General features: G+C 36.7%; 1 protein-coding gene across 1 annotated transcript; it reads right to left on the bottom strand.

Annotated features, from left to right (window-relative positions):
* Window positions 1–526: 526 nt before the first annotated feature.
* On the bottom strand, window positions 527–18,184 carry LOC104269794 (nebulin-like; the record flags this gene model as incomplete). The annotated part of the gene is made up of 23 exons (XM_009877536.1): window positions 527–634; window positions 1,355–1,459; window positions 1,887–2,090; window positions 2,283–2,594; window positions 3,408–3,515; window positions 4,423–4,527; window positions 4,995–5,201; window positions 5,344–5,655; window positions 6,198–6,305; window positions 7,098–7,202; window positions 8,730–8,936; window positions 9,214–9,525; window positions 9,910–10,017; window positions 10,181–10,285; window positions 10,990–11,196; window positions 12,414–12,725; window positions 13,492–13,599; window positions 14,181–14,285; window positions 14,523–14,729; window positions 15,249–15,560; window positions 16,348–16,455; window positions 17,535–17,741; window positions 17,873–18,184. Coding segments are annotated over 23 exons (4,284 nt in total), but the record flags the coding sequence as incomplete, so codon positions are not given.
* Window positions 18,185–18,783: the final 599 nt, after the last annotated feature.

Below are 18,783 nucleotides of genomic sequence, written 5' to 3'. Positions count from 1 at the left end.
TTTGGATCGTCCTCTATGTTACGGGCTCCAACGTGATGGCCAAGCTGCTTTCGGTATGCAGTTTTGTATTTGTACTAATTGAAAGCAGAAATAATAATTATCACTTCTTTTTAAATTGCAATTTAAATTCCCTGTAGTCCATATATTTCGTTAATAGGTTACCTATTTACATAGCTAATAGATTTATATGATTAATTAATACTTAGTATATTTTTATAGCTGATATATACTTGTATAGTTTATATTTAATACATATTTTGCATATTTTCCCAATATTTGTAGTGGTTTTATTGCATGTCCAGAATATTTTAATTGATTTTATTTTCGTTATATACTATCTCATTGTAATTTTCTGTATTTAGTTTAATTAACTTTACATCATTAAGAATAACATTATCTCTGGGAGGGCACCAATATATGACTGTTAAAATTTTAGACCTCTTCTTCTTTTCAGTACAAAATATCTGTATCCCAAAACGTGTATCCACTCTATACCCCACTATTCTTTTCACTCCTTAAGACTTACATCACTAGCTATGTCTCTGGATGCCTTTGCTGACTGGAGCGGTATAGCATCAGGAGGAAGATCATAGCCTTTTCTCTTCAGCTCTTCATATCCTAACTTGTAATGTTTCTGTAGGAGAAGGATTCAAAGTAATTATTGCAAATAATGCTCTCTAGAGAGTTTCTCAATATCAAGACTTTCTTCCTCTGACAATTGAAAATAAATCCTGAAAATCCAAACAAAGTCTCATTCAGCAAATTAAATTCCACAGCTAGCTTTTCGTAATGTGTATTTTGTAATTGATGATATAAAATATTAAAGAATTATTCATAGAGTCTCCTAGAGGTGAATAATAAAACTCCATGGTTCTCTAAACCTAATTGAATTTGCAATTATTTTTGTATTCCTGAGTTCTTATGATAGAGCTGCTAACATTTCTTTACCTTTGCATGTAGACTATGTTTGTTCTATTATAACCAGGAATTTGATGTAAATTTAATTCTGAAGAGGCAATTCATTATAATCAGACATTTCAACAAGAATCACAGCTTTACTGAAAAGGATTGAATACCGATTTACAATGCTAATATTACCACTAGGGATGAAAGAGAAAACTGCTAACTTGTCTTGAATATTTTCTTGGTATTTTTTATATTCCAGCAACTCTTCTTTCACTTTATATTTTAGGAATTCTACTCAGCTTCTCAATGCATCACAATTTTCACAGGTAAAGACCACAGGTGTGCTTACAGCTGTTAGAACTGCAGATTTAACCTGACTGCTTTTTGAGCTGAAGGCACAACGTGTAATCCAAATTCCGCAAAAGAATCATTGTAAAGACACACTTACATCACTTGTATTAATTAAGTTTGATTTAGCCAACAAGATTTCAGGAGTATCGGGCATAATGTGAACCTGAGTCTTGTCCTTGTCCCAAGCTTCTCTGTACAGTATCTGAAAAAAGATGCAAACAAAAATACCTTGTCTGATAATCAGCAAATTCAGTTCACCTTTTCTCTACAATAGCAAAGCCAAGATGTACTATGCAAGCATGAGCGATGTAAGCAACACAAGATATTTCAATCAAACAATACAATGACTTCTTACTGAAATATCACACTTTTTTCTTCTTTATATCCATGTAATGTCAAGGAAACAGCATCATGACAACACATTTACATCTGTGCAGTAAGGGTCTTATTTGCAGTTCTTACTGAAAAACTTACGCAGCTCTTCTGAACAGGGCACAGTAGTGCAGCAGTAAGGCTAAGGCACTGATTGTAAACATCTGATATTTATATATTTTAAGAAAATGTTCTGATATAGAGATCTAATGTATTCATTTATTGAATCACATGTTCTGTCTCTAGAGGCAACTTACATCACTTCTATTTTTGGCATTAGCTTTTGCCAAAACGAGATTCATGGCATCTGGGATACTTGTGAACTTAATAGTGTCTGGGTGCTGCCGGTATTTCCTTTCACTCAGTATTTCAGAGGCTTTCTTGTTCTTTTCAGATTCTAAAGATCCCAATGGACTCCATCCAATGCCTCTGAGCCATTGTAGGTCTGATCTATACACATTCTGATAAGGAAAAAAAATCAAAACCAAAGTAGATTATTTCCCTGTTTTCCTTAAACCATATTAAAAGACTAACTGGTATTTTAGCTTCAGTCTGATCTACACTGACATCAAAAGAGAGTTATTAAATATATTTCTCACCAAGCAGTAAATATCTTCCAAAAAATAAATCAATTAAATCCAGAGGAAGCTTACATCACTCTGTTGCTCGTAGACTCTCTTTGCCTCGGTGACATCAACCTGGTCTGGCAGACAAGTCCAGCGATGCAGTATATGTTTGTAGTCTATATCACTAACCAGTTCCTGACACTTCTTAGCCAGAAGGAAGCCTAACATATCCACGGGCATATTAAACTTTGTCTTCCACTTCTCAAAATCTTTCTTGTACTCCCGCTCACTTTGCATCTTAGCTACTTGCATAGACCACAACATCTTAGGATCATCCTCTAAGCTGCGGAATCCGATGTGGTGTCCCTGCTGCTTGCGGTAACCTTCTTTGTACTTGTACTAAAACAATAAAGATTGCATTCTTGAAATTACAGTAGGAAACAGACAATGGTAAAATACATAAGCAAAATATCATTATATTCCCTCAGTTCGATGTCTGTCATTACCAATGAAATGAGCCACCTGTGATGGCATCTCATGGAAAGTTTTAGTAGCCCCTTGATTACTGTGCGGTGCTTGGGGTCAGGGAGTGCTGTCCACGGGAAAGCACAGAGTCCCAGGATAGGAGGAGCACACGGCTCTAAGAATGCTCTCCTGTGCCTGTCATTCACACAGTCGTACTGTTCACAACTCCCAAAGGCTGACATGCTGAAAGGTTTTAATGAATAAAATAATCGGTAATGAAAAATGCAGATGCTTAAGCATTGGAAACATTTCTTAATGACTAATAAAATCCCTTCCATAAATGCAGGAGTTATACCAAGCGATAACAACAGTATGTGTGTCACCATGACTATTTTTGAGCTGTAAAGAGGATGTCTCAGTATATGCACAGTGATCAGTTGGCTGGACCAAATTTTCTGCTCCTCTGAAACATGACATCCAAAAGAGCAGATAACTTCTAATTTTGTATGACCAGTCACTTTGTGGATGGACTGCAATCTTTGAAATTGTCGAGGCACCAGAGCAACCCTTTTTAAATTGTTTCCTTTACTTACAAGAACAGATTAGAAAAGAGTTTTGTTAGCAATTTGGCTTTTTAAAGTGGCTTGGATCACACCTTAGCAGAGAGGTGTATCTCACTCTACCGTGACTGTAGGTTATAGCAACTAGATAAAGTGTATGTCGTATTGAATCAGAAACGTTTCTTACATCACTTGCAATGTCCCTTGAAGCTTTGGCAGTTTTGACTGAAATGGCTTCAGGTGTGAGGTCATAGCCTTTCTTTATCATTTCCTCCCAGCCGAGCTTGTACAGTTTCTAAAATTGAAAACAACATTAATTAAACAGTCTTAGTAATATGTATGTCACCTTCTAGTTAGACATGCTACTAGTCTAGTCAGACTAGTCTAGTTAGACATCCATACTACTGAATTCTGGTCACCTCACAGGCTTCAGTTATCAGAGGAGGGTTACTGGAATGGGAGCTGAGAAATGGGAAACTGATAAGCAAGGAAAGCAGGTCTTCCACGTCTTGGGCTACAGACTGAATAGCTTTTCATTGCAGCAGCAGCTTCCTCCTATATCTTATCTTGGGGATTTGAAACGTATCTGGGAATTTTGAAATATATACCTCTGGGCTAACTGACAACTTCTCCGCTGGCTTAACAAAATTTTAATTAATAATGCTGAAAGGTAGCCATTTAATAGTCAATTCAGTTTATGCACAGTTGGTTTTAAGTACCAGCACTTGAGAGTCAAAGATTCGCTTCTGAGCAATCACACAAAGCAAGACCTCACACTGGTGCAATTTTCCCTTTTTCATATCTGAAAGCCAACTGAAAAGTTAGAATTGCTGCATGTATTTCTCTGAAGTAAAATATATACACAATAAACTTGTAATTTTATAGTAAGAAAATTTTAACATGATTGATTTCTATGGTAAGCATAGTATGGACTATGCACATCCACATTTCAAAAACAGGACTTATATTTTTCATACATTGTAATGTATTTTAGGCTGTTACTTTGCTAGGCTGAAGATGGTACTTATTGCTACTCTGAAAATATTACTAACATAAAAATTCTTGCCTCTGCTCTAAATTCCCCATTCCATTTCTTTTACCTTATACAAATTAATTACTTATTTTGAAATGGGAAGCATCTTTAAATTTGAAGAAAGCAGATATTAATTTAAAATGCAATAGGAAGTATTAAATGACTCTACCTGACTGTAGTTCGCCTTGTTCTGTTTTGCCTGTAGAATGTCTGGTGTATCTGGCATCACATGAACCTGGATTTTATCCTTCTCCCAAGCTTGAGTATAAGCATGCTGTTGAAAAGAAGTAACACCAGATGTGTTAATACAAAGACGCCTCTTTCAGGGTTTTCACCTTTCCATTTGTGCACTTTTTATATGGATGTGTAAAAAGATTAAGGTGCTGACTTCAGCATATTTTACTATGCAATAACCTAATCCAGAATCAGCTGAATTAGGATCCAGTCTTGCTTGTAATGAAGGTCAACTATTAAGATTTTCAGGGCCAGCAGTTTCTATACATGAATTAAAAGAATAGAGGTCAGAGACGCAGCAATGAGAACAATCAGAAAAGACTTAATTAAGGAAAGTTATTTATCAATAACTGAGTGTTTCATTAAGAAAAAAATGAAAAAAGAACCTGTGCCAGCTGTTTTCCCAGGGAACTACTGCTACATAAAGGTGGCATCAGAGACTTATAGGCTGTTTATTGAAAGGGATTATATGGGAATGTCTGCTTAACTTTCCCCAGAAATACTCACTTTGTTCATTATATTTGCGTTCTGCTTTGCAAGGACCATATCCATGGCATCTGTCTGCTTCGTAAAGGGGAACATGCTGGGATGCTGGCGGTACTTCCGATCACTTGCAATTTCTGTGGCTTTCTTCGATTTCTCCACATCCAGAGAACCAGCAGGACTCCAGCCGATACCCTTGAACCACTCATTGTAATCCTGCTTGTACTCATTCTGCCAAACAGAGCAGAAAAGGAAAGTTCACAACTTAAAAATGGCTCATACAAAACACTTCAGCTGTTTTCAAATGCAGTCATAATGAAAAAAAGGAAAAACAGTCACAGTCGTGAGTGACAGAAAGAAAACAGAAACTTACGTCACTCTGTATCTGATTCATGTTTCTGTACAATTCTAAGCTCATCGCGTCTGGCAGAAGCATGTATTGGTGAATCAGGCGTTTGTAGTTACTGTTGGTTATACGATCCTGGGCCTCCTTGGCTGCCACAACGCTGAGCGCATCGACAGGCATTTGGTAATGCGTCTTGCTCGTCTCGTAAGATTTCTTATATTCGCGATCAGACTGCATCTTAGCCACTTGCATGTAATGGACAAGTTTGGGATCGTCCTGAAGGCTGCGGAAGCCTACAAGCTTTCCCTTGTCTTTTTCATAACCTAATTTGTATTTATACTGCAAAGAGAACAGAGAGGTTAATTCTACTTCATCTGTTTACAACATCTACAACATCTAATCTGTAAGAAAGAAAACTCTAAAACTTAGATTAAAATAAGATTTTTACATAGTCAAGGAAATATGGCAAAGCATACAGATGTGGTAACTTTGTCCACTTACTCCTGTGGTGCACTCTAAAGCAAAACAGATGTCTACTGTCTCTTTTTAAAGCTGTATATTTAAAACACTTTTCGTAGTAAATGAAATCGCCTTACAATAGTTTATTCTGCTCCTGCATGAGGTTTAATTGCTTTTTAAATCTCATTGTAAATGACACAATGAAAATATGAAAGATAGTGACAGAAAGCAAAAGGCAAAGGGACACATAAAATCCATTTTGCTGAAGACAGTTCTTTGTATAAAAAAATGTATTAGAGCATACATCAAATATATCAGAATAAAAAGACTTCATATGTTTGGCATACAAAATTAAACCGATTCAAGAAATGAATGTTTTACAATATCTGGAAATAGATGATTTTTTTCTTTCAAGAACTTACATCGCTAGCAATATCCCTAGAGGCTTTGGCAGCTTTAATGGGAATAGCATCAGCTCTGAGGTCATATCCTTTCTTCCTAGATTCTTCAAAGGAAAGTCTGTACATTTTCTGTGAAAAGAAAGAAGAGCAACATCCTTTGAAAAAGCAAAACACACTACACTCACTCAGATAAAACTCTATTAATTTTACAGCTTAAACGACAGACTATTCATATGTTTATCACTCCTTGAACAGTTGTTTAAGGCACTCAGGGTCACAGAGAGGTGAAGTCCTTCCAAATTAGCTCCAGCCCCAGGATGCATACACCACACTGCGCTACAACCAGTGACACGAAACAGCAAGAAATCACATTTCTTTCCCACATGCATAAATATTGGTGAAAAGTTACATCTATAAGGATGTCACCTTTTAAAAAAAGAGATAAATATCTCCATTTCTGTGCAAATTAAAAATGTGCACAATTACGAATGATGTTTTGTCTAGCATATGCAGATTTAACATCTTGCTACTGAAAATCTGTCTCCAGTATCATCTCTTATGAAAAGAACAGGTTCAATCTGCAAGGATTTTGAATCCAGTCCAAAACGTTGCGCATGGGGAAATGAAATAATAAATACAGTAACAAACACAGATAGTACTCAAAGCCTACTACTTTATTAGTAACTATTATATTTTAATGACATACACAAACATTTCATGATGTGACAATAAATACTATGGCCTTTTCCGGGCAACTTCTGGTATTTAATTTTGGAGAAGGAATTGGGGAAAATGAAAATTAATGACTTTTGAAAATTATGACAGGTTAGCAAAGTGAGAATTAAGGAGACTTTCACATGCTGTCATCTCACTTATTCCTAATAAAAAGACTAATGTCAGAGTCTTCCAAACAGTACTCACATCACTTAAATTAAACGCATTAACTTTTGCTAAAACAATCTGTGGAATATCTGGTGTGATGTGAACTTTCTTCTTGTCTTCTTCCCATGCTTGTTTGTACTTGTGCTGGAAGGATAAAAGAAAAGAAAAAAAGAGAGAGATGTCAACCAAAAAGATTAAATAAAGGAATATTTCCTATTGGAAATAGAAACTATCTTTACAATGATGCAACTATTAACATGATAGGAGCATTTGTCTTCATATTCTAGCACCTAAAAGCACTGTCAGTCAGGAATAGCTCTCATGAAGTTAATTTTATGAGGGCAAAATAAAAGTAGAAGAAATACTAATCTTGCTAGAGTACTTTGGTGTTTATCTCTTGTCAAGTGTATTCAAGCACACTGAAAAGCAGCAAACAGTTTCCAAACATACTGAGCCTGGCTGGGATGGTTAATTCTCTCCAAAGCAGCCTGAGCAGTGCTGTGCTTTAGATTTGGGACTACAACAACTCAGCTAACATACTCATGTTCTGGCTCTTGCTGTGCAGCGCTCGCACAGGATCAGGACCGTCTCTCTCTCTCTGTCTCTGCCTGCCCCCACAGGGAATAGACTCGGGGGGTGTAAGTGGTTTGGGAGGGGATGTAACCAGGCAGGTGAACCCAACTAACCAAAGAGATATTCTGTGCCATAAAGCATCACGGTCAGTAACGAAATAGAGGAGGGGTTTAAGGAGGTCAGACATCTTTTGTTTGGGAACTGGCAGGGCATCAGTCTGCACATGGGAGGTGGCCAGTGATTGCTTTTGCATCACTTGTTTTGTACTGTTTTCTTTCTCTCTTCTGCTTCTCCTTTTCTTATTAAACACTTTGGATTTTGACCCACAAACGTTTTTTTGCTTTTAACCTGCCTTTCTTCTTCCCCATCCCACTGCAGGGAAGGAGAGGAAGTGTGCTAGTGGCTGTGTGGTGCTTAGCTGCCTGCTGTGGTTAACCTGCAACTAAAAGCCAAGCCAGAAAATATATAAATAAAAAATTGTTAGAGGTGGAAGATTACTAGTTTATCTCCTGGAAAACACGTATCAGTTGAGAAGAGCAATAGAACCTTTCTTAGAAGAAATAGAGCTAGTTCCTGTAACTGCAAGGCATGTGAAGCCCAGACATTTGTAAAGAACACCAGCAGGTTACATCAGTGCAGCAGGAGAGTCAGAAAAAAATACATAACTCATTATAAAAGCATTCATATCATGTAGCAATTTCATATTAATTTAATAGGCATTGGAGGAAACAGACTATGCAGTTTAAATTCTACTTCTGAAAGGGATCACTCCACTATTTTCAGCCTCTAGATTTAAACTGCTAAAAATGAGCTATCTCAGGCAAACTTTATTAATAAAAGGGACCCCCAGGTCTGTCTTTATATGTATTTCTTAGCAAAACAAGGGTCATGCATTGCTTTCAGGTATATCAAAGGTCAGGTATATCACAGTCAAGCAAATGCTGCCAAAAAGGATAATTTCCAAAGCTATGCATGTGTGCTGGCTTGAGTACCCAGCCCTAACCCTCAAGAGCATACAAGGAAAATGACTATTACATCAGGTGCAGTTTGTTTCTTACTTTGGCAAACTTCCATGAATTTTGACAAACACTTTCCTACCTCATCCATGATTTTAGCATTATTTAAAGCTAAGACCATGTTCATGGAATCCATTGGAACAGAATACTTCAGCTTGTCTGGATGCTGGCGGTACTTCTTTTCACTAACAATTTCCATGGCTTTTTTGTTCTTCTCAGCCTCCAGGGAGCCCAGTGGCATCCATCCAACTCCCTTCATACTTTCATCATATTCTGCTCTGTATTGATTCTGGAGACAGAATGAAAAGAAAATAATCAGGTGCATGAAAAAGTCTGTAAGTAGTGAACAACCATTTTACTTCAGACATGAGAGTGCTTATTTCTGAGACCAAATTATTCAGCAATAGGCACATTTTAATATTTCAGAGTCTTAGAAAAATAAAATGGCTATCATCGCTGAAGAACTGCTTTCACTAAGAAAACAGTACTATTTATCTTACAGCCTGCTTTCATAAACAAAGCATCACTGTATTCACAATGCAAAGGTTGAACAATCTGTCACTTACATCACTTTGTAACTGCATCATGTTTTTGGCTAATTCAAGACTCATAGCATCAGGCAAAACGTTGTAGGTATGGATTAAGCTTTTGTAGTTTGCATTTGTAGCCACTTCCTGTGCTTTCTTGGCCGCCACAACGCTGAACATGTCAACCGGCGTATGGAAATTAGTTTTTGACTTCTCATAATCTTTTTTGTATTCACGATCTGATTGCATCTTAGCCACCTGCATGAAGTGGACCAGCTTGGGGTCGTCTTCAAGGCTGCGGAACCCAATATGCTTTCCTTTTGCTTTTTCGTAGGCCAGTTTGTATTTATACTGACAGCAGGAAAGAGAAAGAACAGTGAAAACTTACATCAAAAAAATGGACTGTTAAGATCACTTTTATCTCTGAAACTAGAAAATATTAATTTTTTTTCTTCACAAGATCTCAGATTTAGTCAAATATACTCAGTCTTACAAAACAGCCCACTGAACACAGACACACGAAGCTCAGCTTGCTGAACGAAGTGGAAAAAAGCACAATTCAGTGTTTTCCCACCGCAGAGCAAGTACTGCAAAGGTTTATCCCATCAAGCATAGAACTGAAATCCAGAAAATTCAAAATGCTTGAAAAAACAAATTCACACATTACAGAGCACTTTGAAAACACTCTGACTGCCTTTGCAGCTACTCTGAGTACTATTACAGAATCAAACTTACATCACTTGCAATGTCTCTGGAGGCTTTGGCTGCTTTTATTGGGATAGCATCAGGCTGCATGTCGTAACCTTTCTTCTTGTCTTTCTCCCATGCAGCTTTGTAAAGTTTCTAATTTAAAACGTAAAAGAGAACAGGTACTCTGTTATGGAAGCAGAACTACTGAAGTACCCTGCACCTGAATTTAAACATTTTCAAAAATGACGTAAAAATTACACCAATTTTTAATCTGTGCAACAGATACCAAATGCCCACTGTGAGCCCGTTAACTCACGTTACTCATTGTGATCTGGTTCACTCTAGACTGCAGAATTTCTGGAGTATCTGGCATAACATGAATGCTGGTCTTCTCTTTGTTCCATTTATCAGTGTAGAGCCTCTGCAATTACAAGGTACCATTTAGCATTGAGAAGGCATTGCACTCCTAAAATGAGCTTGCTTTTGTTCTCTTTTGCAAGAAATAATACTTTACAGTGTAGTAAAATTCCATAAGCACTACAAATAATCTTCACAAGTATAGCTGTCAAGTGATGATATTATACTCCTCCTCTTTCTTCCGTACTTTATTTGAGAAATTTGCAAAGTATGTTTTGATAACTAATATCTATTCAAACTGAAATGTTGCAGTCTGCATTCTTCCCTGCTTTAGTCCAAAGCATAAATTATTATGTTTCTGTTACAACTCCTCCTTCCACGGTAAACATGGAATAAGGATCAGTGGTATCCCAGAGAACTAAGGACAAATTTAAAGAACTCCACTTTTCAAGGAAACTTGCAAAACCGACAGAATTTCTGGGGTTGTGAGCTAACTGATGATGAATACTACTGCCTGCAGAAAAAGAGCAAAGCACTACAAATCTGGAGAAGACATCTTTAATCGCATATACAAACAAGAAATCTTAATAAACACAAAATGAAAATCCCTTAATTATGAATATAGTCTGAGGCTTCCATCATCCTAACCAAGGAAGAGCACTATACCAATGGAAATTTTGGCTTCAGCGGGAATCCACCTGCCCCACAATTTTGCACAACAAAGACCCAGCCTCTGGCTCGGTCATGATCATCTGAACAAATTCTCACCTTATTCATGGTCTGGGCATTTTGCTTAGCTAGCACTTGCTCCATTGCATCTGTTGGGATAGAGTACTTCAGCTTGTCTGGGTGCTGGCGATACTTCTTCTCACTGAGAATCTCTGTTGCTTTCTTGGCCTTTTCCACATCCAGGGACTGAATTGGTATCCAGCCAACTCCCCTCAACCAATTATTAAAGTCTGCTTTGTATACATTCTTTTAAAAAATGAACAAGGAAAACCACAGTAAGACAAGAAAAATTAGAGTGCCCATATACATAAAAACAGGCTTAAAACTTCTCAAAGTCATTCATTTTTGAAGGAAAATTTAGACAAGCCTGTTAAAACTGCTGTTATTTTTCCAGATACTTAGCATAACATTAACAATCATTGATGTGTTAGGGAAAAAGAAATTCCTTTCGGTAGCCTAAGTGTAGAACTCATACTACAAACCAAATGCACAGATCTTAGAACACACTTTGAGAAGTAAATGTGAAAGTCTGACAAAAATAAAATGATTTTTTTTAAATGACACTCTTGTTTGTTAGTATACTGAGTTAGCTGTAGAATTAACTCAGAGAAATCATTTCAAGAACTGCTTAATGACCTGGTTCTGCACAATCTTGAATAGCTGCCATTCCTGTTCAACCATACTTTAGACCATGACTTTTAGAACAGATTAAGATACGAAAATGCTGTAAAAATAAAGCCTGTTCCTGCACTGCAGTGTTAGAAGTAACAGGGAGCATATCAATTGTCCTCTCCAAACAACCCTTAGAATCTGAAGAACAGTTTCAATTAGATTATTAACATTTGGGGGAATTTCACATTGTCAGAGGACTATTAAATAAAGCAAATTAAACTTTCTAGATAAACAAGTAGGCCCTAAAGTTACAGTAGCAGAAAAAAAATAAAATATGGACATTAGTCACAAAACTTAAAGGAAACTACAAAGCTATTTTATGAATCCTCATCATGCATGGCATGTGCGTCTGTTGGAGGATAAAGGCAATAAGGAAAAGGTGAAAAAAAAAAATCTCAAATCCCTAGATAAAATACAAACATACCTAATGTGTATTTTCAGTAAACTTAAATAAAATATAGTCAGAATTTAGACTCTACATAATCTATGGTCTCTGACAATACAAGTAAGAATCACAGTAATAATACATAATAAATACAAACTCAACTACAAAAATACATGATTTGGAAAAGGATGTTAATTTCCTGTGAATTAGCCAAATATACAAAGACAGAAAGAAAGTTGTTACTTGCTAGGTTAAGTTCCCCAGATTTTAGCAGCTGCACATAATTATGATAATTTTACATCTCAGCCTATGGTTAATCCAGTATAGTTAATTTTTTAGCCTTAAAAGATAACTGTAACACAGTCATTATGAGAAGAAAAAAAAAAAAAGATTAATCATTACATACATCACTTTGAAGCTGCATCACATTTCTTGAGAGCTCCAGATTCACCGAATCAGGCAAGAGTGTATAGTGATGAATGAGCTGTTTGTAGCCAGCATTTGTAACAGCTTCCTGGGCTTTCTTGGCAGCCGTCACGCTGAACATATCCAAAGGAGTATGGTATTTGGTCTTGGTGACTTCATAATCCTTCTTGTATTCACGATCTGATTGCATTTTTGCCACATTCATGTAATGAACAAGTTTAGGATCATCCTGCAGGCTGCGGTATCCAACCTGTTTGCCTTTATCTTTCTCATATGATTCCTTGTACTTGTACTAGAGACAAAGGGGGGAAAGAAAAGCCTTACCCACTTTGGAAAGAGAAAGCATATTTTTAATTTTAATACTTTGAACCTCAACATTTTAACAATGGCAGTTCATTCTATAAACTCATAATTTTTTTCAGACAGCATAGAATTATTTAGCTCAAAAAAAGAGGGTTGCTGGATTTCTCGGCGTGTCTCAATCCCTGCTATCGATCTCAACATAGATACATGGTTACATATATTCACCTATTGGAGGAAGGCATGTTTAAGTGGGGAATAGAAGTCATTTGCAGTCTTTTGCTAAAGTTAGTGAATTTATTTCTGTGTTCCAAATCTCCTTTCACAGCTTGTGTCAGACGGCACATCAAGCTTTGCTGCTGCCAGTTGATGTGGCTGCCTGAAAACAGCCCTGTTTCTGTACAGCTTGTGAATGCTACACAAGCTGAAGAACAGGTCTCCAGCAATTTAGAATACAGCACAGGGAAATTATAACAAATCAACTTTCAAATAAGCTGGTGAATACTCGAAGCACAAACAAAGAGCCTCAGCTCACCAGCACTCACACACATTCTAATGCAGTTCCAGAGAAACAGGTTTTTTTCAGAAATTCTTGTAAATGTCTGAACTCACTCGTTATTTCACAGTATCATAAGAATTTCAGTTCTCAGATTTAAATGTCTCTATATCATTACATGAGCATAGCATGTGCTTGATAGCATAATATGCTACAGAAAGCTGTAGATGCGTGTATTCTGCTTTGTGTAACTTATACTTACATCACTTGCAATGTTTCGAGAAGCTTTAGCAGCAATAATTGGAATGGCATCTGGTTTCAGGTCATAGCCTTTGGCAATAGTTTTTTTCCAGTCTGCTTTGTAGTTAGCCTTACAGGGAGAAAAAGGTATGAGTAGTAATTTTCACAAAGTTGTTTAAGTCCATATTTTTATTATAGTTACAGGAATCAAAATATTTGGTTTAGCCCATGCAATTGCACAGAAAAATGTTAACCTGTACACAAATTACAATTATAGTATGATAAATAAAGATAGAAGAGTCCTTCAGGACAATCAGTTTAATTCATATAGCTAAATCATTAACTCTATTGGCATTTTTTTGCAATTTTTATGTGGAATAACCCTCCAGTGGCATTTTTGCCCTTGCTTAAGCAAACTTCTTTTCCATTTGGCTGAACCTTCAGAAATTCTTTCTTGTGCGCTTCAAAATTGTGGTCCTAAGCAACTGAAGAAAGCAGTCTGGCTGATTTTTTTTGTTAGCAGTTAGTGTCTGAACAGACTAACATCATTTCAAAGCTGTTAAAGGATAGGTCAGATTTAGCTGAATTCAGAGCTTGTGTATTTCTACATTTAATATCATCACATGAATAAACAGAAGTCTAGTTGTTTTTTTTTCTATTAGGTAAACAACAAATAAATATATTATTGAACAAACGTGGTTATATGCTCACATCGCTCAGATTGTAGGCATTGACCCTGGCTTGAATAAACTGAGGAACATCAGGATCCAGGGTGTATTTGTGTTTCACTTTTTCACCCTCTTGCTTATATGTTACCTGCAAGGAAAAATAAACAAATACTTGTTGACAAGAACAAGGTAGATAATATCAGTGTTAACAAATAGAAACAATGCAACGATGCTTAATTCTTACTGACAAACTACAATTCTACTATTTTTACAGATTTTAAAGTTAAAAGGTTTTTTAGATCAAATACCAGAGAGCAATATATAAATCATAAACATGACAAACCCCCAAATCACTCTATTGCATTAATAATGAAAAATTTCTTACATCACTCAGTTGTTTGGTGTTGTGCTGAGCTAAAACCATTGGTATTGAATCTGGTATACTTGTAAATTTGATGGTGTCTGGGTGCTGACGGTATTTCTTTTCATTTAATGCTTCTCCAGCTTTTTTAGCTTTTTCGACATCCAAAGAACCGAGAGGACTCCATCCAATACCCTTGAACCAGCTGTTATACTCTTGTTTGTATGTATTCTGCAGGAGAAAAAGCCAACACGGACCAAGATTTTCCCAGAGAACTGTAATAATTCTGTTTAAAATAATAATTACATAGTCCAGCTAATGTGTTCGACATTAGCAGGAAATATTTATAAATTCTTGAAGGGGAAAACAGATATTTTCTATGCTTCTCTGTGAAGAAGTAATCTTTAAGAAGTTTTTTAAGTCTTTAAGAGGTCTTAAAGAATAAAATAAAATTACATTAGCTGTAAAATGAAATGTGAAAAGAAAAATGTTCATTTGAATTCAATATTGCAGAAGTCTGGTCCTCTCTGATATGCCAACACCAAAATCCTGTTGAGCAGAGCTCACTTGGAATTTGATATTTCTAAAGGCCATCACCAGCTGATCAAACTTCTAACGATCTTCCCCAAGACATAAGAAAAACAGACCATTCCTATACAGGAATGGCAATTTTCATTGGATATGAACTTATTTTATTTTTCACGGTGCTCAGGAAAACGTCCATGAAATTGCAATCACTGAGATACTCACATTGCTCTGAATTTGCATCATGTTCTTTGCAAGCTCAACATCCATGGCATCTGGCAGGTAAGTGTAGTGATGGATCAGATTTTTGTAGTGGGCATTAGAAGCTACATCCTGAGAGTGTTTGGCAGCCTGGATACTGTACATGTCCGGAGGTGTATGATAGTTAGTCTTGGACTTCTCATAGTCCTTCTTGTACTCACGCTCGGACTGAATCTTTGCTACATTCATGTAGTGAACAAGCTTAGGATCATCTTGCAGACTTCTGAAACCAATTTGTTTTCCTTTAGCCTTTTCATATGCTTCTTTGTATTTATACTGGAAACAGAGGAAAGAAATCAAATGTACCGTGGCATGGCTATTGACGTGCACACTAATTGCAAAAGAAAAGAAGAGCTCTGACAGCTTTCACTGGAAAAAGCAGCTGCAAGCAGTTCAGAAAGATAAACTCTCCTGAATGGCACACGCAGTGACAGGACCTACGTTAGCTTGTCTTGCTCCACATTCTAAGCCTGTACAGAACAGGTTACACCACAGTAAGATTTATCAATATTGTCTTTTCTTCTAAGGAAGGGAAAATATTTCCTAAACGTGCTTGTGTGGAAAGCTGTATGCAAAATATCAGAATAATTGCCACAATCTTTCTCAGTCTTTGAAAGCAATAGCAAACAAACGGAATATGGACAGCTTCCTCTAGCTCTATGACACCACAGAAACATATCCCACTTTGTACAGTTTGCTCTCCAAGGCCTTCTGATTCATGTATGAGCCATGCTCCACCGTCTTGTGGTCTGTAAATAGGTGCTCGAGTAGCATATTTTCTGGAAATCTGTCACAGAATGATTGCAAGATCCTCTGATTTAATTTCTCCTGTGAAAAGTGAGTTAGGAAGCACAGCACGAGAGTGTTGGTCTCTCTAAAGCACACAAGGTGAGCATAAAATAAGTTTTGCACTAACTAAGCCTTTAGGAAAGACTAAGATTCTCTTTCGCATAGTATTGACTCTAGTGAGATTTGTGCAACAGAGGAGGTCTACCATATGGCATGTAGCGGACAACTTTTTTACTAAACACCTAAGAACAGTGTACTTGGAATAAATACTTACATCACTAGCAATGTTTCTTGAAGCCTTGGCTAGAGAAATTGGAATAGCATCAAGCGACACGTTGTTCCCTTTAGCTATTAGATCATGGTAGCCTTGTTTATAATAGGCCTGAAAAAGAAAATCTATATTATTCTAGAGAACCACATGGACTATACACAAATCAAAGCTACTCTTAATCTACTTCAGGCAATTCTTTAGAGGTAGATGCAGTGGGGATCATATATGACTATCAGTCTTCATTTATGAGAAAATATTTAACTATTAATTAAATTAATTAATTACTTGATTAAATGGAAAGTCAAATGACACCAACAATTAAAAACGTACAGAGATAGAAGCTGATTATCTACAACCATGTATCAGCAAAAAGAATCTGCAATATGACTGTATCTGTAACATATTACTCCAAAATTCACCAACAATGTGTAAAATGTTTAAAGAAGTCACTTACATCGCTGATGTTAGCTGCGTTGTATCTAGCTTGGATAAAATGTGGGACATCTGGGGTAAGAGTATATTTATGTTTAACTTCCTCTCCAGAAGATCTGTACAGTTTCTGTAAAGTATATGATACAGAGATAAATCCTTCCTTCCTTGTATAGCTAGCCCCAGTAACTTAACTGAGGATTTTTGCAAATAGATATACATTGCCACTTATCTTACAAAGATTGAGGCTGCATTTTTCATACAAAATTGTTGATTTTACTGATAGAGGGAATGCACCTAAGAGCTCTATGCAGTCTTTATGCAGAAAAATTAAGCCCTTTTGCGGACATAAAAACCCATTTCTGAAAGAGTGGGATAATAAGGGATGGTAGGAGAGTGCAAGATAAAACAAAGCTTGTTGGTTTATAATGACACTTTATCAATCATTTTGTAATTAATGATTATTGTAGGTGGTAAAACATCAATAAACAACTTGAAAATTTCACATTTCTTAAATCAAATGTATTTAAAATAAAATACAAATGGGCAGAATCAGCTGAAGAAAACTGAAAGAGTCGCATGATTTCCATGGAGATTTACACATTTACACCAGGAAATTTCACAGGCAAAATCAGAGCACAAACCAACGGCAATACAGGGGAACATATTCAGGCTAATAGCAGTTAGAAAAATTTAAAGGCGGTGCTCAACTCCTCAGTAGATACATCTCTACCACGACACCCATTTCTTTCTCTACTTACATCATTGAGTTGAACTGAATTCTGTTTGGCTTGGACCATTACAGGAGAGTCCACCACACTTGTAAATTTAATGGTGTCCGGATGCTGACGATACTTCTTTTCATTCAAGGCATCTCCAGCTTTTTTAGCTTTTTCTACATCCAGTGAGCCAATGGGGATCCAACCAATTCCTTTCATCCAGTTATGATAATCTGCTTTGTATAAATTCTAAGAAAGGAGTGAAAACAATGGTTTGAATGTTAGAAGTGGCAAAAAAAATTCAGGGGTCTCTCCTGAATCTTCACAGTTTTTGCTTGAGGTATCTCAAAAAAATTCTGGTCACATAAGACTCTACTTACATCACTCTGGATCTCCATCATGTTTTTGCTTAGCTCCACACTCATCGCATCTGGTAAATAAGTATAGTGGTGTATGAGGTTCTTGTAATTAGTATTGCTGGCAATCTCTTGAGCCTTCTTGGCACCAACCACATTGACCATATCCAGTGGAATGTTGTTCTTAGTTTTTGTCTTCTCGTAGTCTTTCTTGTACTCTCGCTCAGACTGCATCTTGGCTACCTTCATATAATGAACGAGTTTGGGATCATCTTGGAGGTTCCTGAAGCCAACAAGTTTACCCTTGGAGAGTTCATAGGCTTTTTTATAGTTTACCTGTTTGAATGTAATCCGACATGGAGAATATTATCCAAAGTGCAGGAACTCAGCAATAAGTAAATTAAAAGCAAAGGCTACCCTTTGTTCTCTGCATAGCCCTCACATTTAAGTCAGCGACCACACATCTTGACAAAATCATTCACGTATCTCTTTACAATTCATTGCCACGCAAACCAGTTAGCTTTCAAAGTAGCATTATCTCACTTGTACTGATCACAAGAGGTAGAGGAGTCTTAAAATGCTAAGGGACTTCTGCAAGAACATCCCTAGGAACCTGCCCAAAACCCAGAGATGGCCTCGAGTCTCACATCTCATTTACGATCAGGGCTATAATTGAGGACAGAGAGAATTCAGCGGTCTGCTGCTCATGGAGCTGTCACAATTGACCTACTCCTCATGATTTTTCATAATCATACTAGAGTGCAAGATAGCCTATTTATTCACAGAGAATTACACAGTCACGCTGCCTTTTCTGAATGCAATTATACAAATACAATAGTGAAGCAATGAAACACCAGTAAAAAGAAAACTGTGTTAAATATGCCAGATAACGTGCTCCAAAACTCATAGAATCATAGAATGTATGGAGTTGGAAG

The sequence above is a fragment of the Apaloderma vittatum genome, unplaced genomic scaffold (assembly GCF_000703405.1).
Source record: "Apaloderma vittatum isolate BGI_N311 unplaced genomic scaffold, ASM70340v1 C12356201, whole genome shotgun sequence".
Classification (NCBI taxonomy): domain Eukaryota; kingdom Metazoa; phylum Chordata; class Aves; order Trogoniformes; family Trogonidae; genus Apaloderma; species Apaloderma vittatum.
Note: the sequence above shows the minus strand (reverse complement) of the source record. Positions and strands in the feature narration are given on the sequence as shown.